This window comes from Calliphora vicina, chromosome 2 (genome assembly GCF_958450345.1).
Source record: "Calliphora vicina chromosome 2, idCalVici1.1, whole genome shotgun sequence".
In the NCBI taxonomy this organism is placed as follows: Eukaryota; Metazoa; Arthropoda; class Insecta; order Diptera; family Calliphoridae; genus Calliphora; species Calliphora vicina.
The window spans coordinates 135,571,150-135,595,273 of NC_088781.1; the positions used below are offsets into that span (position 1 = coordinate 135,571,150).

General features: G+C 26.7%; 1 protein-coding gene across 1 annotated transcript in view; it reads left to right on the forward strand.

The window, feature by feature from the left end:
- The first annotated feature begins 21,969 nt into the window (after positions 1-21,969).
- Positions 21,970-24,124, forward strand: part of B4 — a 31,247-nt gene continuing 29,092 nt past the window's right edge. The window contains exon 1 of the mRNA XM_065502032.1: positions 21,970-22,394. Within this exon, the coding sequence (XP_065358104.1) occupies positions 22,031-22,394 (364 nt within the window). The 5' untranslated portion in view covers positions 21,970-22,030. The remainder of the gene's footprint in view (positions 22,395-24,124) is intronic.

Here is a 24,124-nt window from a genome sequence, read left to right on the forward strand (position 1 = left end):
TAAACAACATATAAGGTTATACAAATATGGAGGTTTTTCGAGGATCAGTGCTTTGAGTTTGTAGAATTTTTTATTCAAACCTAATTTTTTTTTTTAAATTGACCAAGTTTGGATAATTCTATGGGGGGCTAGGCCCGTTTAAGTGAGTAAAATTTTACTTCACACGCTTTGGCAATAAGTTCTCTTTCCAGATCATATAAAAATTATATATTGCTCAGAAGAAAAATTTTTTCTACAAAAGAAAAAATGTAGCCACTTTTTTGGGAAAAAACTTAAAAAATACGGTCCTTTCAACATGTTTCAACTTTGAATGTGTATAACTATTTATAGGGGCGAGATAATTGCCAGCAAGTTGTATTTATTTTATTTAGAATTTTGACACCAATATAACGGATTTTTTTTAAAAAAAATTCGACCTCCGTAGACCCGCCATATCTAAAAAATAAACAAAAATCAAGCAAAATAAAAAAAGGCAAATAAATAAACCTAAATATCTCTTGAACAGAAAGGGATAACTTATATATGTCCACATGCTTTTTGTAGATCTTCTCATTAAATTTCAGGTCATTCGGATTATAAATGGATTTTTGGCGATTTTTCAAAAAAAAAAATATGAAAGGTGGCGTGTCATTTTGCTAATTAAACGTAAAGAGCTTTATTTACAACTTTGATATCTTTGGTGATCTCAACTGAAATTTTCCCGAAAACATTTTCGTAGAAAGTGTTGATCCTTAAATGTCCTTTTTGAAAGGACTTTTTTTATTTTCTCGAAAAAAAGGGTCAAATTGATCCCTAAAGAGGGGAGCTAATTTGTTGGACAGTGTAATAAAGAGCTGATTTAGAAGACAGTTTTTGCCTTCTTAATTTTCTTTAATATTTAAATTATTTTACTAAAATCTCTTTGGTGTGCTTTAGACCTGAACAAATTTCCTAGTTTAAAACTTTTGAAATGTACATTACCCCTTCTTAAGCACTCATTTATTTGTCTTTTATTAATACAGCTATTAATATAAAACACACCCTCAACATCTTTCAAATGACCACATATGTTTGCTTGGAGTGTTTTATTTAAAATTAATTTCAATAAATTATTACTAAACACAAACCGCAAATTTAGTTTGGGGGTCTTATAAGTTTAATGTCTGTCCGGCACAAATACAAACTATGGCAAATAACTGAAATGTATAAAAAGAAAATACACAAACTTTTGCAAACTACAATTGCGTAGAGTGCGCGTATCATTCAAAGTCCATCACCAGGAACCTGCCTGCCTGCCTACCTACCTACCGAGCAGACCGCACTTGCAATTTATGCCACATCATCAAATTTCTACCGTAAATGCCACAAAAACCGCAAAATATCATTTGCACGGACACAACATGTTCACAACAACTACTTGCAACACACTACACTCACACATATCCTCCTCATCTACACCAACATTTATTTATGTCTGGAGTATTGTATTGTGTAAAAACTTCAGAAGGACATTTGCTTTTGTGAGTGTGTGAGAGTATGTGTGTAAAAAGGCCATAAAACCAAAGAAAATCCAAATGCCAATAAAGACAAACGTTCCGCAAGAAAACCAAAAAAGTTTCTATATGTTATTAGTGAATATGAGTGGGTTTTTCTAGGAATATGAGTGTGGTTAGCTTTTGTATGAAAGCTGGTAGGCTCAAAGTCATTGCAGTGCCAAAGGGCAGATTAAAAAGTCAGCAAAATATTTCAATGTTATGAATTACTTGGCTATTCCATAGAAAAAATAGCAATAACTTTGGTATGCTATAGAAAAGTAAACAATAAATTTGCTATTCCATGGAAAAGTTATCGATACATTTTTTATATAGAAAACAACAGTTTCTACAGAAAAGATATCGAAAAGTTTGGTTTTAAATGAAAAAGTTATCGATAACTTAACTTTTCTATAGAAAAGTTATCGATAACTTAACTTTTCTATAGAAAAGTTATCGATAACTTAACTTTTCTATAGAAAAGTTATCGATAACTTAACTTTTCTATAGAAAAGTTATCGATAACTTAACTTTTCTATAGAAAAGTTATCGATAACTTAACTTTTCTATAGAAAAGTTATCGATAACTTAACTTTTCTATAGAAAAGTTATCGATAACTTAACTTTTCTATAGAAAAGTTATCGATAACTTAACTTTTCTATAGAAAAGTTATCGATAACTTAACTTTTCTATAGAAAAGTTATCGATAACTTAACTTTTCTATAGAAAAGTTATCGATAACTTTACTTTTCTATAGAAAAGTTATCGATAACTTTACTTTTCCATAGAAAAGTTATCGATAACTTTACTTTTCCATAGAAAAGTTATCGATAACTTTACTTTTCCATAGAAAAGTTATCGATAACTTTACTTTTCTATAGAAAAGTTATCGATAACTTTACTTTTCTATAGAAAAGTTATCGATAACTTTACTTTTCTATAGAAAAGTTATCGATAACTTTACTTTTCTATAGAAAAGTTATCGATAACTTTACTTTTCTATAGAAAAGTTATCGATAACTTTACTTTTCTATAGAAAAGTTATCGATAACTTTACTTTTCTATAGAAAAGTTATCGATAACTTTACTTTTCTATAGAAAAGTTATCGATAACTTTACTTTTCTATAGAAAAGTTATCGATAACTTTACTTTTCTATAGAAAAGTTATCGATAACTTTACTTTTCTATAGAAAAGTTATCGATAATTTTAGTTTTCTTTAGAAAATTTATCGATAAATTTAGTTTTCCTTCAAAAATGTATTGATATCTTAACTTTTCTCAGAAAATGGATCGATATGGTTTACGTGGTAGTTCACTACGTGCGAACAATCAAGTAGAGTCGAAGGGACAAAATGGATCGATAACTTAAATCTTCTTTAGAAATCTGAAGGATAGCTTATCAATAATGTTAATTTTCTGGATTTTGTTATAGTTATTGAAAGTTTAAATGTTTTATTTTTTAGAAATAAAAGTTTTTTATAAAGGAACTGTTTAATTTACCCTCGCTTTAGTAGTTTTGGTGACAAAAGTGGCAGGTGACCACAATAATAATTTAAACATAAATTGCTTGTTGTTGTAGCTACCACTTGAGTTGTTGTTGTTGTTTTTATTGTTGCCATCCAACAATAACCAGAAATTATTATTAAAGATATAAAACTACGCCCATTTTAAGCAAAAAGAAAATTAAAACTTATAATAAAAAGCCAACATAAAATGAAACCTTTTGAAAATTAATGTCTAGAGTTTTGTACGGCACAAATGAAAAGGACATTCATTTTATAAGAAAACCACAAAATTCTACTTAAGAAACAACACTTACTTACTCTATCATTTTCCCTTCCTTCCTGCCTCTTCAAATAAAAAGAGTTAAAAGTATAAAATTTATATACACTTAAAGTTATAAAATAAATAAAAGACAATTATTTAAAATCGCACACTACTACTACTACACTTGTCTATTTAAGCAGCACACAAAAGTATGCAATCATTTTCACACACAAAAAAAAGCAGTTAATACAATGGGAGAGTATAGGAGTCGGAAAGGTAGAGAGAGAGAGACACAGACAGACTGCTTTTATTGTGTATTAACATTAAAAAGGAAATGATTTTAAATTTATTAGTGTATAAAATCAAGCAATGAAAGGAAGAACTTTTATTGGAAGATTTTATTCTTAACAGCAGCATAATAAAAAGTGTATTTATGTGTAAGATATAAAATTAAGGGTTTAAGTACAAAATAAATTGAAAATTTAAAGGAGTTTAAGGCAGTAAACGTGTACAAATTTCAAAATCATAAGGAAATCTAAAGAATTTTAATCAATAGCTTTCAGTTTACATACAGAATTTATGGTTATGTTAAATATTTAATAGATATTTGTATGTGTTTTAGACTTTTTATTTATTTTCTATTATTATTTCTTGTTATTTTCAATATTTGTTTAAAACCCGTTACTAATTAATATTAATCATACGCTCTGCTTATAGTATTTCTAAAAATATATTTGCTTTACTTTATTTTTTTACACACATTTCTAGACTAACGATATTGCAAAGCAATTTCTAGTTTAATATTTGAAGCACGTAATAGACATTAAATAAATGATGAAATAATATTGAATTTGTTAAAATAACAAATGTTAAAGTGATAAAATTTAACTTATCATTAAATTTTTTTTCAATATTTCAACTTTAACTAGAGGTTTTCTAAAGAAAAATAAATGTTATTAAGAATTTAGCTAACACTTAATAAAAACTTAATTGTTAAGCTTAAATTATCATTAATATTTATAAAAAATATGAACACATATTAAAGCTTGCATACCTTTTATTTAAATAACATTTAATTAATATTAATCATACGCCTAGTGTTTTAAAAAAAATCGTAATTGTTTATTTCTGAGATTTTTGTAAATGTTATTCATTTTTTATAAAATTTTTTGCTGTTGTTCATTTATTGACGTAATCATATGAATTTTTGTTTAAATTTCATTTGAGTTATATTATTTTAATTATACACATTGCAGTTGCTAGGTTGGTCATATTGCAATTTTTTATATTCATTTAATTTTTTCATACATACATTTTTTAAAATTATATACTGAGCATTTTTTCTACCCGTATTTTTTTTTATTTTTTGTTGCTGTTGTGTTGGTATACAAATGAAAATGTAGTACTATTGTATGCGCAAAACGTCACGTTTTAATTTATTGATGGTAGATTTTTGCTCTTCCCCGCTTGCTAACGTTCGCCATTCATTGTATGGGACAAGCATACAATTTTTTTTTTGCAGCGTTTTTATTTTAATATTAATCTCTGTTGAAAGTACAGATAAGAGAGGGTACTTTTTTTTGTATTTTGGGGTGAACAAATATGTGCTAGTCAGGGGAAAAAGCAAAACAGACTGTTGTAATTAAGATTAGATTTTGTGTAAGTGGAAATTGTTGACAAAAGTGATATAATTTCAATTAGTTTAATGGGTATGAGGTGCAATATACAGACAATTGCTAAAATATTTATACTCAAACACATATAAAATGGCAAAATGGAATGTATTCAAGTGTTTAAATATTTTTCACAGGTCAACTGATACAAATTTAAACAAACTGATAACAATCCCAATTAAATCCAGCAGACCCTGTAATATGAATAACAAAACAGTTTATTAATATTTATTATTAAATGCTATATTCAATTATTTTAACTTATTTGAAATAAAATCTTTCAAATTATTTATGTTTATAACATATTTCCTAATTTTAACTCTTTTCTCTATACCCGTCGTATGATTAATATTAATTAGTATTTATTTAATAAAATCCTCAATATTTCCATTGCTACTCAATCAATTTCACTGCAACTAAAAGCAAATAATAGACTACATTACAAATTTTAATTAATTAATAAATACTTATGGAATTCTTGTAACAAAGTCCATTTATTTCCTGTTCGAAAATATAATTTTACAAATATAAACACAAATACTTTGTATTGATTTTGTTTTCTTTCTATTATTTTGTAGTAAAAGCTCTTTACCTTTATGTAATTTGTCATTGATTACATTTTATATTTGCTATTTACATTAAACATTGTCAATTTGATTCATTAGGAAATACATATTTATGTATTAGAAATGTTATTGTTGTTTACTTGTATTTACAATATAATAAATATTTATTGAAAAATAATTATCAAGTCTAATGACACTAGAAATGTAACAAAATGTTTGTGAAAACCTTATACAAGACGATTTGTATACAAATTAATATAAATTGTTAAAGCAGCAGGGATATAATGAACATTTATTGAATAAATAAATAAATGGTCAATTTTTTTAAGTAAAATTAAAACTTTACAATATTAAGTTTTAAATTAAGATTATCGATAACTCTTTTATAGAAAACAAACTTTATAGACAATTTCTATTTCTATTCTATATTTCTAGAGAAAAACCAAAGATAGCACTACTTTTCCCCAAGAAAACAAAAATTATCGATAACTTTTCGACAGAAAACAAAAGTTATCGATAACTTTACTACAGAAAACTAAAGTTACTGATATTTTTCTAGAGAAAACAAGAGCTAACCATAGAAAAGTAAAGTTATCGATAACTTTTCTATAGAAAAGTAAAGTTATCGATAACTTTTCTATAGAAAAGTAAAGTTATCGATAACTTTTCTATAGAAAAGTAAAGTTACCGATAACTTTTCTATAGAAAAGTAAAGTTATCGATAACTTTTCTATAGAAAAGTAAAGTTATCGATAACTTTTCTATAGAAAAGTAAAGTTATCGATAACTTTTCTATAGAAAAGTAAAGTTATCGATAACTTTTCTATAGAAAAGTAAAGTTACCGATAACTTTTCTATAGAAAAGTAAAGTTATCGATAACTTTTCTATAGAAAAGTAAAGTTATCGATAACTTTTCTATAGAAAAGTAAAGTTATCGATAACTTTTCTATAGAAAAGTAAAGTTATCGATAACTTTTCTATAGAAAAGTAAAGTTATCGATAACTTTTCTATAGAAAAGTAAAGTTATCGATAACTTTTCTATAGAAAAGTAAAGTTATCGATAACTTTTCTATAGAAAAGTAAAGTTATCGATAACTTTTCTATAGAAAAGTAAAGTTATCGATAACTTTTCTATAGAAAAGTAAAGTTATCGATAACTTTTCTATAGAAAAGTAAAGTTATCGATAACTTTTCTATAGAAAAGTAAAGTTATCGATAACTTTTCTATAGAAAAGTAAAGTTATCGATAACTTTTCTATAGAAAAGTAAAGTTATCGATAACTTTTCTATAGAAAAGTAAAGTTATCGATAACTTTTCTATAGAAAAGTAAAGTTATCGATAACTTTTCTATAGAAAAGTAAAGTTATCGATAACTTTTCTATAGAAAAGTAAAGTTATCGATAACTTTTCTATAGAAAAGTAAAGTTATCGATAACTTTTCTATAGAAAAGTAAAGTTATCGATAACTTCCCTATAGAAAAGTAAAGTTATCGATAACTTCCCTATAGAAAAGTAAAGTTATCGATAACTTCCCTATAGAAAAGTAAAGTTATCGATAACTTCACTATAGAATAGAAAAGTTATATATAACTTTTTGAATAGAAAAGTCATCCCTTTGAAAAGCATTCATATCTACAATGTAATTTTCATTGAAGTGTTAAATGTCACTCACTTTTAAACCGTTGTTTAAAAATTTCCTTTAATAAAATAAAAAATAGATCTAGCCATTATTCAAAAAAAACACAAATTGTTTATAGATTTATTATTTAAAGAAAATTTTCTTTAGATTTGCAAAAAAAAATAAATAAAAAAGAAAATCTTGTGGTAAATTCACAAAACTGTCATTATCTAAAGCCACACGCAGGCAGACAGACAGACAAAGACTGACTCTATACGCTCGTCAAGCCTTCATCATCAGCAATGCACTTGATTTGTACAATACCACAACTGAAGCGTCGTTTATCATTAAAATGTTTTGTATTTATGTATATAAAGCTTTGGTTTTTGTTTGCTTTTTTCCTACAATCTTTTCAAGATTTATATTGTTCAAATATATCACGATTTTATGTGGTCTGTCAATAAAATTAAACACCAACAGCAGATATTTAAAAGATTCAAACAAAAAAAAAATTCAATACAATAAACGTAATAACAACATCTTTTTATGTTTATTGGTGGTGAGTCATTTAAAACAAAATATAAAATATTTTGTATTTAAACAAAAGCAACCGAAAATATAATAAAATAAGTACAAACAACTGATTCATGTATTGTCACTTATGATAATTATAATTATTATTAAATATTAATATATAAATAAACAACTAATAGAGCTATATTCGGGTGAGCCGAATCTTATATACCCTTTACCAAAATATACTTTAGGATAAATATTGAAAATATTGTTTGGGTTAAAAAATATTTTTCTCGATTTTCACCCATTGTGGGTCCGAATTATCATGGCATTATATACATCGTTGGAAAGGCCTTTGAAATATCTATCATTTGATATCCATATTGTCTATATTAATGACGTAGAAATCCAAATAGAGATAAACAATAGGTAAATCGAGGTAGTCGAGGTGTTTTGCTTATATCTCAGCTGTTTGTGGGCCGATTTTCTAGATTTTAAATGGCAACTGAACTGGGTCTATAGCGGATATATTGATGTATGAATCATGTATGTAAGTTATTTGGATGCTATTAAATTATGATTTCAACATACAAATGGAGAGACGGACATGGCTATATCGACTCAAATAGAAAATGTAGAAACTACAAACGGAATGACAATCTTATATATGAGAAGGGTATAAAAATATTCTCCAAATTTTTACAAATATTGTAAATCAAATTATTTTTATTTTGTATTTATAGTCGAGCAAACAATTCCAATTCAAAATCAAGTTAATAGTCAGTCAAATGGTGTTAAAAACACACCTCGCTTCTTATTACTTGCCAACAAAAACAAAAAAAAACAGCAACAACAACAATATGAGCAAATAAAAATTACACCTAAAAAAAAAATTAAGATTATATTGAAAAAAAAAACCAAAAACACACACAGCAATTGCTGACAAAAAAAAGAGCTAAATGTATAAAAATACAATACAAAAAATTGAATTTCATATATAGTATTGTATTTATACTCATATAGAAGCGAATAAATACAAAAGAACGATATGATCTAAATGACCTTCAATGATAAATTTCTTTAGATACTTACTCGTACAAATACAAAAAGGTTGGGTTTAAGAATACAAATGAGCAACTAAATACACCAGAAGAGAGAGGGTGTTACACCAATAAAGTGTAAATTTTTGAAATTATAGAAAAATTTTGCATTTTTTTGGGAGGTACTTGGGGCTTTAAAATGTAGGTACGGTGCAGAGACAATGGTACTTTCTTGATACTATTTTATATTTAAAGGTACCAGTGTATTTTGACTTATTCCAAAAGACTCCGAATGATTTAGCAAATGATATAAGCATGTCCGTTCATGTCTTGTGTTTCTTCGTTTGCTCTTAATTTCGCTATTTTAAAAGAAAAGGAGTCATGGAAACCTAATACTCAAAGCAGCTGAACAATTTCCATGCAAAATTTGTTCTTTATAGAAAAATAGCTAAGAGAATTTTAATTTTTTTTAGGTAAACAAAATTAAATTTTTTTTCCAGTTGTTTTTTTATTTTTTTGGAAAAAATTTTTTTTCGATTGTTATTTTAAATTTTACATTTTTTTTTTTTAAATTTTAAAATTTGTTTTTTTAAATTTTTTTTTTGTGAAAAAAAATTTCTGGTTAAAAATTTTTTTTCCGAATTTGACCCATTGTAGGTCCAACTTACTATGGTCTTATATACGTCGTAGCAAATGTCTTTGAAATATCTATCATTAGATATCCATATTGTCTATATTAATGTCTTAGTAATCCAGATATAGGTCAAAAATATGTCAAAAATCGAGGTTGTCTTGGTTTTTTCCTCATATCTCAGCCATTTGTGGACAGATTTTGCTGATTTTAAATAGCAAAATTCTCGAAAGCATGTCTGACAGAATTATTGAAGAAAATTGATTTCAACTGACAGACAGACAGATAGACAGACGGACATGGCTTAATCGACTCCGCTATCTATAAGGATCCAGAATATATATACTTTATAGGGTCGGAAATGAAAAATGTAGAAATTACAAACGGAATGACAAACTTATATATACCCTTCTCACGAAGGTGAAGGGTATAAAAATGTAGTAAGTTAATGTCTGACAGAATTCTTATTGTCAGAGTTATATTGTGGAATTTTATGAGGATAATTTTTGTAGAAGATCTCAATCCTCTAGGTTATCTCTTTATAGGTAAATTGTACCCCTTTTTCGAGAAAATCAAAAAAAATCCTTTCAAAAACGACATTTAAGGATTAAAAAATAACTATTGGGGTCATTAAATATTGTAAATAAAGCTCTTTACACTTAATTAACAAAATAAAAAAAAAAATAATAAGTTTATTCTACAACAATGATGGCCTTTCAGAATTATAGGGTTGCTATTCTGTTCCAAAAATGCTGTTGAACAGAGAAATTAGACACTGATGAGATAAATTACACATTTATCAGCTATAACCTTTTCCCAACTTTCTGCCAGCATATGGATTCTGAGCCAAAAGAATTGCCCATCTTTAGAGGCCTAGAACGAATCAAGACAATTTCGGCTACTCAGTTTTGAAATGAAGCGTATCTCAGAGAGCGGAGCCGGAACCGGTAAAAATCGCATGGGTCCATTGATTGTTTCCTTTATGTTACCTGAAAAAGAGAAAATAAAGGAGAGAATTGAAAGAGAAGTAAAAAAAGAGGGAAATCCTCGATGAGCCAAAAGAATTGACCATCTTTAGAGTTCTTGAATGAATCACAACAAATAGTAGTCGGACTGGGGAAGGTTAAGTTAGGTTCATAGGTAGCCGTCCGTCTTGTAAAAATCACATGGGTCCATTGATTGTTTCCTTTGCGTTACCTGAAAAAGAGAAAATAAAGGAGAGAATAGAAAGATAAGTAAAACAAAGAGGGAAACCTATAAGTAAAGAGAGAATAGAGTTACACGGGATAGTTTTGGCTTTGGTGTCGATTCGGCATTCACATAAGATCTCTTGCGCTTCGTGTTATCGTAACGGATCCGGTATCGTAAATGATTCGGTGAAAAAAATTATTTGCTTTTATAACGTTCAAACTGCAAAGTCTTTCAGCTTCAATTCGTATGGTACCCTATTTCCCGGCTTTTGGAAGAATCCTTCTGCTTGCAAACATTTTTAAATTGTTGCTTGAGTAGCTCCAAATGGGTTTTCAAGTTCTTGTTGGGTTTGACAACCATCTTCATGGAGTAATGCTTCCAATTCTTGGTCTTCAAACTTTTTGTAAAGAAAAAAATTCAAAAATTCCGGGTAAAACTCGGAAATTCTTTTTTGAATCCAGTCAACTGTAATAAAAAAGCTCCAAAAAGTATGCAGCACAAATTTAGATATTTTATTTGCAAATAAATAAGAACAGGCTGGTGTGCGTGGGTTGGAGAAACTTGAAGAACGAATATTAGTAAATGCTACCGGGCGATCAACTAGTTTTTAAATATTAATAACCAAGAAACGCCATAGTTGTTAAATTTGATCAACTTTTGTGCCCACTTTGCTTAAACATGTCCTGTCTGCTTCTAATATGTAAAACCCTTAAAACCTTTTCTCAAGATCGCGTTAATATTTCAGAGGTTTTATTATAAAGAGTATTATTATTTACTTTACAGGGTTACAGAAATCATGTATTTTCGAAAGATTCCAGAAGCTTCCAAAACAATTCGAGTCTAAAAAGAACCTCTTATGAATCTTAAATGAATTATTGTTCATATATTGCTTTCCAGAACTTTCAAAACTAACTTCTCTTGCTGAAACACCCTTTTTACGGCATTACATTACACATTTAAGGAAAAACCTACCTCCACACACATAAATACATAAAAATATCTATACGATTACGGGGTAAATATAGAAATATGACAATAGGTAGTCGTATGTAGTATGTACTCGTAATACTTACTTACCAATGTGTATTATGGTAGATATTTTATAATGATTAAATAAATTGAATTTATTTATTTAAAAACCGTTAACAGCGTACGTTTTTTTTTATATTGGCTTAAAAACTATTTACCCATTGAAGTATACGAGTATGATAATAAATAAATAAACACACACAAAAAGTGTAAATAATGAATGAGTATTTTACATACTTTGGTACAAGTTCAGATAGATAGTGTAAGAATGTTCTGATGTGAGGTGTTTCGAATTGAACAAAAAATGTGATATGGGATTTTGAACCGATATACTGCTCGAAAATTTGATTTCTCAAGGGTAATGGTTTAAGGCTTTTAATTTTCTTAATAAAAATTAAATTTTAACTGTTAAATTATTCCTAAATTTTTATATAATTTTAAGGAAATATAAAAAATTTCCTAAAATAAATGGGAAATTTTAAAAATAAATTTAAATGACAAAATAAAAAATTTCCCAAAAAGGAAATATTTTTCAAAATTAATCAATGAATAAATCATTTATTCCAAATAATAACTGACCCTATTAATACATTTTCAATTTAATTTGTCCACAATATCAAACATTTTCCAAAAAGAATATTTTTTTTCAAAATGGGGTAGTTTTAAAAATGGATCAATGAATGAATAAGTGATTCCAAATATTAAATGATCCAATATGTCCATTTCAAATATAATTTTGAATTAATAAAAACTTTGTTAAATATGTAAATTTTTAAAAATGAAGTTCTCTTTGATTTTTCATTAACATTTCTTAAGGAATATTTTTCAAAATTTAAAATTTCCCAAAAAGTTTCAGTTTTCATAATGTTATAATTTTTGAATTTTTTGTTTAAATCAAACACAAGTTTTTAAAATAAAGATTTTTTAGAGAAATTGGGAAAAAATTAAATTTTTTAAAAATTTGCCCACAATATGAAAAATTTCCCAAAAAGGGAATTTTTAAAAAAATATGGCATTTAAGTAATAATGATTCAAAATACCTATTTGTATTTCAAATAATAATTCCTCTTATTTATGAATATAAAATTTTTTTTTAATATTAATAAATTTTGAAACGATTTCCGATAAAATGAAATATTTTCAAAAAAATAATGATTCAAAATACGTAAATTTTGTATTTGAAATAATAACTCCCCTTATTTATGAATCTTCCAAATTCGATTTTTAATTCAATTTCGACAAAATGAAAAATTTCCCAAAAAGGGAAATTTTTAATAAATGAAAAACCTTTCAAAATTGTTCTAAAATGTCTTCAATAACATTCAAAATAAATTAAAATTTGTATTTGTACAATGTTTGACCTTAATTATCCATTGCTTTTGTAATTTTGTGTCAAAATTGAGAATTTCCCAAAAAGAGAATTTTTCTAAAATGGAATAATTTTCAAAATTTTTGGTAAAATTCTACATTAATACTTAACAATTACCATTTTTTGAAAATGAAGAAATTTTAATCTAAGTATGAACATTTTATATTTCAAATAAGTTTCAATAAATATTTTTAAAGAGGTAAATTTTTAAAAATGTCCACATATTTTCCAAAATGATGTAAACAATGTTATTATTTTGGGTTTCGAAATTAATTTCTAAGCATACACACATACATATATATTTGCAGTAAAAGATTGTTTTGGTAAATATTTTCTGATTTTTAAAGAATGTATTGAAGATTTTTCCAAACAGTTTTATGTTGTTCGAGATTTTTCTTAAGATAAACATGCTCAAGAAATGAAATTTCCCTAAAAAGGGAAATTTTTCAAAATGAGGTAATTTTAAAATTTTCTTCACAATGAAGTAAAAACTTAAAACTGCTGTTATTTTGGGTTTCGAAATTAATTTCTACACAGTAAAGTGTGTTTTGGTAAACAATTTCTGATTTTTAAAAAATGTCTTGAAAAGTTTTTCAAACATTTTTAGGTTTTTCGAGAATTTTCTTAAAATAAATATTTTCAAGTAATAACATTTTATATTTATTCTTTTAAACATAAATTTTTACTATATTTTCCGCAAAAATAATAAAATTTCCCTAAAAAGGGAAATTTTTCAAAATGAGGTAATTTTTATATTTTCTTCAGAAAGAACTATAAAAACTTAAAGCTATTAACATTTGCAGTTATCCAAATTAATTTGTAAGCCCAGATTTTCAATAAAATTTTGTTTTTTTTTTTTAAATTTCAGATTTTTTCCCTAAAAGGGAAATTTTTTCAAAGTTGGGGAATTTAAAAATTGTCTCCAGAATGAAGTAAAATAACTTAAAACTGTAAACTTTTGATGCTCGAAATATATTTGTAAGCCCAGATTTTCAGTAAAGTTTGTTATTGTAAATAATTTCTTATTTTTAACGAAAGTCTTGAAGAATTGTTTCAAAAATGTGTAGGTTTTTCGAGGATTTTCTTAAGAAAAATATGCTCAAGCAATGACATTTTATATTTATTCTTTAAAACACAAATTTTTACTATATTTCCCGAAATAATAAAAAATTTCCCTAAAAAGGGAAATTTTTCTAAATGAGGTAATTTTAACATTTTCTCCAGAATAAAGTATGAAAACTTAAAATTATTAACATTTTGAGTTATTAAAATTAATTTATGAGCCCTTTTAGAATTTTTCCCTAAAAGGAAATTTTTTTAAAATTTCACCAGAATGAATCAAAATTGCTTAAAACTTAACTTTTTGTGCGGGAAATATATTAGTAAGCCCAGATTTTCAGTAAAGCAGTGTTATTGTAAATAATTTCTGATTTTAAACGAATGTTTTGAAGAATTTTTTAAAAAATGTGTAGGTTGTTCAAGCAATGACATTTTATATTTATTCTTTAAAACACAAATTTTTACTATATTTCCCGAAAAAATAAAAAATTTCCCTAAAAAGGGAAATTTACCAAAATGAGGTAATTTTAACATTTTCTCCAAAATAAAGTATAAAAACTTAAAATTATTAACATTTTGAGTTATTTAAATTAATTTCCCATACCAGATTTTAAATAAAAAATTGTTTTTAACAATTTTTCCGATTTTTTCCCTAAAAGGGAAATTTTTCGAAATTGGGTAATTTGAAAATTTTCTCCAGAATGAAGTAAAATTACTTAAAACTGTTAAGTTTGGATGCTTGAAATATATTAGTAAACCCAGACTTGCAGCAAAATATTAATTTAGTAAATAATTTCTTATTTTTTATGAATGTCTTAAAAGTTCATCTAAAAGGTTCAGATTATTCGAGGCTATTTTTGAGATAAATATGTTTGAAACAACGAAATATGTTATTTATTGTTTAAACCCTAAATTTTTACTACATATCCGGCAAAAATAAAAAATTTCCCTAAAAAGGGAAATTTTTCAAAATCGGGTAATTTAAAAATTTTCTCCATAATGAAGTATAAAAACTTAAAACTATTAACATTTTGGGGTTAAAAATATATTTTTATGATTTGAGATAAATATGTTTGAAATTGTTTAAACCATAAATTTTTACTACATATCCGGCAAAAATAAAAAATTGCTCTAAAAAGGTAAATTTTTCAAAATTGGGTAATTTTAAAATTTTCTCCAGAATGAAGTATAAAAACTTAAAACTATTAACATTTTGGGGTTAAACATTAATGTTTATGATCATATTTTCTGTAACTATTGTTTTTGCTAATACATATTTTTATTTGATAAAGAATGTCTTGAACGTTTTTCTTAAAATTCCCAGGTTATTCGGGGATATTTTTAAAGCAAACATGACAAAGCATGAAATTTCATGATTATTTTTAAAAAAAAGTATATTTGTTTACAAGTTTTGAAAGTTTTTCCTATTTAGAAAAATATATTTAAGCAATGAAATTTTATGTTTCTTTCTTAAACCCTAAATAATTATTAGATTTCCTGCAAAAATAAAAAATTTCCCTAATAAGGGAAATTTTTCAAATTGAGGTAATTATGAAATTTTCCCCAGAATGAAGTATAAAAACTTAAAACTATTATTATTTTGGGGTTCGCAATAACTCTTAAGAACAGATAGACCCCTTTCACACTAGGCAATTTAGTTGCGCAAGTCTCTTGTGTTTGTAGATGCCAAAGGTAATGTCGTGTTATGGAGAAGAAAATTTTGCATGCTGTTTTGTTGTTGGTTTTTGTATTTTTTTTTTTAATTTTATGAATGTTTACAATTTTTTCCTAAAATTTCCACCATAGAAAAATTTATTTAAGCAATGAAATTTTATGTTTTAAATTTTTATTAAATTTCCTGTAAAAATAAAAAATTTCCCTAAAAAGGGAAATTTTTCAAAATGGGGTAATTTTTATATTTTCTGCAAAATATAATAAAAAACTTAAATATATTAAAATTTTTAGGTTCAAAACTCAGTTCTAAGCCCAGATTTTCAATAAAAGTTTGTTTTTGTAAGTAAATTTATAATTTTTATTGAAGGTCTTGAAAGTATTTCTTAAATTTTCTAGGTTATTCTATGATCTTTTGGAGATAAAAATGTTTAAGCAATGAAATTTGAGTTTTATTTTTATAAACCAAAATTTTTTATTAAAATTCCTTTAAAAATAAAAAATTTCCCAAAAAAGGGAAATTTTTCAAAATGAGGTAATTTTAGAATTTTCTCCAAAATATTAATAAAATGCCTAAATCTATTAAGATTTTGAGATTAAAAATTAATTTCTATCCCCAGATTTTAAATTTTTTCTAAATTATTTCTGATTTCTATGTTTGAATGAATGTATGCTTAACTTATAGAAACTTCTTTAAGGTATAGGGTATATTGTGTTTAAACTTCTAATATGTACAACATGTAGTATGTAGTAGTTGTAAATTTGTTGCTTATTTTATATGTTTAAATGTTTGATGTGATTCATGGGGCTTGTTGTCAACTCCACAAAACTCGTACTAACAGTAAACACAGTAACTTCTGTACAGACTTTTGTAACAACCCTCCCTCGATAGACACACAACAAGACCCAACAACATATACTATACACACCAACACTGAAAACATGAATTTACCCAAAAAAAAAAAAAAAATAATAAAAAAATTATATATCTAAATGGAAAAACCAACAAAACTAAAACTCAACAACTTTACAAAAGCTTGATGATTATGATTATCGCACTATTGCCAACTATAAATACAGACAGACGAACGCCTGGACAGACAGACAAATGTGTGGACAAACGTAACGAGCTTGCTAGTAAAGCAGGGAGGGAGGACTGGAAGGCAGCAAGCAAGCCAACCAACCAACCAGCCAAACAAGCAAAGCTAGTGAATAAGCGTAGAGTCAAAACAGTCAGTTAGACTGACTGACTGAATGTCAAGACAGTCAAAAACATACACATTTATTACACCAACCACCACCATACCAGCTGAACTAAAAACTACTAAATGACGACTAGTCTGACAAGCAAAAGCAGTGAACCTTAACAAAACCATCATCTATCTCTGAAATACACATAAACCCATAAACAAACATACTTGTACAACTAACTATACTTTTAAACTACCCCCCCCCTACCCTTTCACCCCACCATTCAACCAGCCAGCCAGCCAGCCAAACATGTTAACTCAACTCTGCTTTTGCTCCTCCATCTAATATTGTTTAATTCACATGGCTTTACGCGAGCAAAAATAACACACACTCAAAAATTTTGTATATTAAATACAAACATAGATACATAGATACATGCATTCATACCTACATAGATACACTTATTATACTCTCATACATTATGAAACCAGAGAGCTTGTTTGGTGAGTTGGGTGGGTGGTTGGTTCGTTTGTTCGTTCGTTGGACGGTGGTGGTGGCGGTAGTTAGGTGGGTAACATACAAAAGTGCGGCAGGTCAATAACGTTTGTTAATATTTGTTGCTATCTTTAGATACCGAGTAAAGTATTAAACAAAAAGTATGATGTGTTAAAGAATGCCAGATTGTGGAACTAAAAGAAATTCCTAAGTTGGGGACGTTAAATAGCCAAAATGTAATAAGGGAAATTTTAGAAAATGTGATAAAAATAGCAAAGAAATGTTTTAAAAATTATTCCAGCTATGTAAATAAAATTTTTAATAAATTTTTATATAAAATTGAAAATTTCCCAAAAAGGGAAATTTTTTTAAAATTGGGTAATTTTCAAAAATTTTTGCAAAATTAAGAAATAAGCCTTAAACTAAATAAAAATTTATATTTAAAGTTAACTCTCACCCAAATTATCCAATAAAAACTGTATTTTCAATATAGATAATAAAAAAATTCTGAGGAAGGGAAATTTTCAGAAAATTTTTAAACAAATTAAAATAAAAATTTTAACAAAATTTATAATTTCCCAAAAGGGAAGTTTTCAAAATTGTGTAATTTTCAAATTTTTTGTCAAAATTAAGAAATAAGCCTTAAACTGAATAAAAATTTACATCTAATGTTAAAATTCTCTACCAAATTATCCAGTAAATCTGCATTTTCAATATAATAAAAACAAGTAAGGGAGCTATATTCGGCTGTGCCGAATCTTATATACCCTTCACCAAATTATACTTTAAAATACATTTTTTTAAATATTTTTAGGTAAACAAATTTTTTTTTAAATTGTTTTTCAATTTTTTTTTTTAATTGTTTTTTAATTTTTTTTCCAAATTTTTTTAAACAATTTTTTTTAATTTTTTTTTTTTGGAAAAAAATGTATGACAAACAAAATTTTTTGAATAAAAAAAAATTCGGGTTAAAAAATATTTTTTCCGATTTTGACCCATTGTAGGTCCAACTTACTATAGCCTTATCTACATCGTTGCAATGGATTTTGAAATATCTATCATTAGATATCCATATTGTCTATATTAATGACTTAGTAATCCAGATATAGATCAAAAATAGGTCAAAAATCGAGGTTGTCCCGCTTTTTTGCTCATATCTCTGTTATTTATGGACCGATTTTAAATAGCAAACTTCTCGAAAGCATGTCTGACAGAATTATTGAAGATTTGGATCTCGAAGATATCTGGGGTCTTCAGAAAATTGATTTCAACACACAGACGGACGGACAGACAGACAGACGGACATGGCTTAATCGATAAGGATCCAGAATATATATACTTTATAGGGTCGGAAATGAAAAATGTTGAAATTACAAACGGAATGACAAACTTATATGTATGTACCCTTCTCACGAAGGTGAAGGAAATAAAAATTCTGAGGAAGAAAAATTTCAGAAATGAGTTGTAATATAGTAAATTTTTCAACAAATTCAACTAAAAAAAATTAAAGAAAATTTTTTTTCAAAAAATTTTAAATTTCCCAACAAGGGAAATTTTTTCAAAATTGTGGAATTTTCAAAATGTTTTTAGAAATTAAGCAATAAGTCTTAAAATTAATAAAACTTTGCATTTAAAGTTAATACTCACCTAAATTATCCAGTAAAATCTGCATTTGCAATGAAATAAAAATAATTCTCAGGAAGGGACTTTTTTAGAAATTAGGTATAATACAATAAATTTTTAAACAAATTCAAGTAAAATAATTAAAATAAAAAATTTTTACAAAAAATTTATAATTTCCCAAAAAGGGATTTTTTTTTAAATTGGGTAATTTTCAAATTTTTTTGGAAAATTAAGAAATAAGTTGTAAAATTATTTAAATTTAGCATTTGAAGTTGATTAACCATTTTTTTTAATTTAATAAAAACATTTCTAAACAAGGAAATTATCCAATTAATTTTTAAATTTAACTAAATTTCAAAAAAAATTAATACATTTCTCTACATCAACACATTTACATTAAAATAATAAAGTAAAAATTTTCACAAATTCTATACAAAATTTATAATTTCACAAAAAGGGTATTTTATTTTTTTAAAAAAATGGGTAATTTTCAAAATGTCTTGAAAAATTAACAAATAAGTGCTAGAATTACACAGTGCAACACGAAAAAAAATAACCATATACGGACACCACTACGTGATAAAAGACCAATAAGAAAGACCCGTATATCCCAGTTTTGACCAAAGTCTCCCAGTTTTGAAAAAAGTGCATTTTTTATGGGCCCCCAAAGATTTGGGGCCTCTGTGTAATTTTTGCAAAAAAATTATCATTTTCTCTGGCTCATATCTTGCAAACAGTGGCCTGCTCACCTTATAAGGCCAATAACGAATCAAGCCAATTTCGGATTCTCTGTTCCAAAGTGAAGCGTATCCCAGAGAGAACGTTCAGCATCGATCGAAACAAATAATAGTCGGACTGGGCTCGGTCTGGACTATAAAGCGTTTGAGACAAAACTTCCCAACCACTTCTAAATACTCTTTAACAGGTATTAAAACATGTGACCGAGCGGTTTCATGATGGAATATTTCGGTTTTCGACTTTCGGCCAGTACTCTCTTCAAACAAACATGCATTCTGGACGTCCAATTTTGGGACACTTTTTCTAGTATTGCTGGCGAATAACACGAACACGAACAATGACGAATAACACGAACAATGTTGGCCACCCCGCAGGCGTCAATTGTTGCTGGTTTATCAGCATAAACCATTGACTTCATGTAGCCCCTTAGGAAATAATCGAGAGGTGAAAAAAATCGCACGACTTTGGAGATCCATTGATAGTTCCATTTCTCTAAATCAAGTTATCGCATAATTTTGATTTCAATAAACTTGTTTGGCAAGTAGCAGCATTCTGTTGAAACTACAGCTCACACGAATCAATGGCATCCATATTTTCAAACAAAAAATCATTGATCATGGTGCGGTAATGATCTCTATTGACCGTAACGCTAGATCAGGCTTGATTTTTGAATAAATAAGGTGCGATGATGCCACCAGCACCCAACGGTGCATTTTTCTGTATGTAATGAGGTCTGTAGGGTCTATTGTGGATTGGTTTCATTTCATATGCGGCAATTTTGTTTATTTACAAACCCGCTAAGCCAAAGATTAGCCTTATCTCTGAACATAATTATGCAATAAAACAGCCAACTACAAGTTAATAGAATCGATGACAAATAATTTTTAAGAATTTGGTAGCGTTGTTCTAGCATCAATCTATTCATGATGATTAGTTAGAGTATTTTGAACATAAATGTCCAAAAATGAGCGCAGTATGGCAGTTTAACCCATTCGTAAGGTCCATCGAGCTTAAAAATCCCTTAATAATATTTTTTTTTTATTTTTAACAAATTTCCTTACAAAACTCATAATTTCCCAAAAAGGGAAATTTTTCAAAATAGGTAATTTTAAATATTTTAGATAAAATGCAGAAATATATCCAAAAATTAATATAATTTTACAATTCTGACCCTTTTGTATTATATATATTAAATTTCCTGCAAAATTTAAAAAGGGAAATTTTTAAAATATCCAAAAATTAATTAAATTTTACAATTCTGACCCTTTTGAATCATATATATTAAATTTCCTGCAAATTTAAAAAATTTCCCAAAAAGGGGAAATTTTCAAAATTTGGGGTAATTTAAAAAATTTTCTTCAAAATGAAATAAAAAACTTAAAACTATTACAATTTTGAACTGTGAAATAAATTTCTAACCTCAGATTTTTAGTAAAATTTAGTTTTTATATAGAAAGAGGTAGAAAAACCTAAAATTACCCAAAAAAAATTAAATTGACCCCTTCTACTGGCAACTCTTTAAACAAAATGTACATATTTTTAAGCACTTACACATACAATATTCCTATTTACTCTTTAATATTCCACAGAAACACACAACAACAAAAAAACTACTAAACTTTTCTTTACTTTGTTTATTTATTTTTAGCTCTCAAAAACGTGCTTATTTCCTCTCTCTCTATCTCGCACAGCTGAGTGTGGTGGAGCTCTCTCATAAAGGAAACAAACAAAAATAGAGATTCCACATACGCTCTCTATACACCACACAGTATAAACAACTGTTGGCAAAAGTTAATAGAGCTGTACAAGCGAAGTAAACCTGAAATTCAACTCATTACAGTTTAAGAAACGCGCGCGTTCTTTACACAACGACGTTGTAGTTCCGTCATTTTTTTATACATAAAAAAAAATAACGAAAAATACATGAAAAAAAGAAAAGAAATAAAAATACACACAAAAAATTTAAAACAACTGGAAATAAAATATATAAAAAAAAATAATTTTTGAGTAGAGGAAAAAAAAATCATAAAAAATTACGCAAATGTTGTTAAAACGAAAAGGCAATTTTTTCAACAAATGTAAAAATATTATACAAAAGCAGAAAATTACTACTTCTACTAAATTAACTAAGCTTTACTTAAACTCACATACAAGTTGTACGAGTATAATATAGAAGAAAAAAAAAGGAAATTAATGGCAAATAATTTTTGTTTTTTATATTTAATTAATAAAATAAAACTGTGATCTCATTAAAGGAAAAAAGAATATTAAAAATAAATTAAAGAAAATTAAGAAAAAAAATATAAGAAATAATAAGAATTTTTTGGAAAATAAATTATGACGGATTCTTTTAAACTGGCTGAAATGCAACGCACAAATATTGAATTTGAACGTCAACGTCATTTGGCAAATTGGTTAATCAAAAGTAGTCCTCATATGGCAACGCCACCAACACCAGCAACAACACAACATCAGCAGCAACAGCAACATCATCAAGCCTCCAACTCTACTAGTTGTAACAACACAGCGACAACAACAGCTTTATCTACTGCTGCAGCAGCACAAATAACGCCAGCTACGTTGGCAGCAAACTCCAACAATACAACATCAGCAGCAGCAACAAATCCATCATCATCATCATCACAACTACCAACATCATTATCATCATCCAATAATGGAGCAACATTAACTACAAATAGTGGTGAGTTTTTCTAGTTGTCTACTTCCAAGTTCTCTGCTTAACTGAGAGAGACACACACAGAGAGCGAGAGTGTGTGTTCAAAAGAGCAGCCATATTTGCAAAATAACGGTTACTAAGAGCTTTAAGAGCGCAGGAAATTAAAAACCCCTGTAGAAATTGTTTGCAAATAAAATTTCATCATTAAGTGTAATTTGTGCGTGTTAAAGGTAGCTCTGGCTGATGAAATTTAGCAGCATATTTATTAAGTGCATTAAAATAGAAATTATTTGAGTAAGTTTCTTTTTTGTTGTTATGTTGTTGTTTGATTTGAAGTAGAAGTTAATAAAGCCCTTAAAAGTTGTGTAGAAGTTCCACCCCTAAAACAAAATTTTTGTAAAATCACTGCCCACCCTTAAATGCAAAAAAAATCACAAAAAATATCATAAACTGAAATAAAATAAAAGTGCTTCAATCAACGTGTAACAACTGCAGGCGTTAGCAACAGTCTTTGAAATATTTTTAAAAAAAAAATAACTCAAATCTAATGAAATGAAAGCTAAGTGATGAATGTTTAGAAATACAAAAAATATTTGAAATATAAACGTGAAGAAATTCAGCTAAACCAAAAGCCCAAGAAAAATTTATGAAAATTTAAATCATATTTGAATGTGATAAGTTTAATAGATATTCTAAACTCAAATTAACAAGTACGTGAAGTGATAATAGAAAAAAATTTTATCATAAAATAAATCTAACAAAAATAATTGATAAATATTTAAAAAAAAAAAATCATAATTATTTGTTTCCTAATTATGCAGCAAAGATGTTTAATGATAATATTCAATTCTTGAACAATATTTTAAATTAAATTATTCAACAGATAATCAAAGATGTACGTGTATTTTCATAATTTGTGGAAATAATTTGAAAATTTTGAGGCTTCAAAAAAGTCTTGTGTGAAATTCTGGTTTTGAAAACTACACTGTGCAACAAAGTAAAAAAAAAATATTATTTTTTTAATTTTGAAATTGTGTGACTTCAAAAAAGTCTTGTGTTAAATATTGGTATTCAAATTACACTGTGCTACAAAAACAAAATATTTGCCAAGTGAATTAGTGAAGGTGCAATTTTATATTATGAAAATAACCCCAAAATTTACAGTTCCAAACAACAAAAAAATAAAATTTTTAAGGAGTTTTGTGTTAATTGATTAAAATGGATTTTTTTTTAATTTTTCACTTTTGCTGCCAATTAAGTTCATAATTTTATTAGAAATTATCACTATTTTACTAAAAATTCTAAAGACTGTATTAATTCCAAATAAAATAAGCTACCATTCTCTGAAATCCATAGTAAATTAACAAAGTTGTGAACATTTTTCTAAGTGACAAAAAAAATTTCATTCATTCAAAATTTTTTTAATTTTTCTGCCATTTAAGTTCATAATTTTTCTTAAAATTATTAATATTTTATGACAAATTCTAAAAGCTATATTTATTGGGAACAAAATCAGTTATCATTCAATTAAATCGATAGTAAAATGCGAAAGTTGTGAAATTAAGTAGGGAAATTGACACAAAGTTGTTTGTCACTTCACGCATTTGAAGGCAGTCATTTGTTAATCGATTTTAAATTTTTAAATAGTTATTAGACTTAAATCCATAGAGCTTTAAGATATATTAAAGAATGTATCAGATATCTTGATTAATATATGTTTAATTTTAAATGAAATAAACAAATTTTATCATACA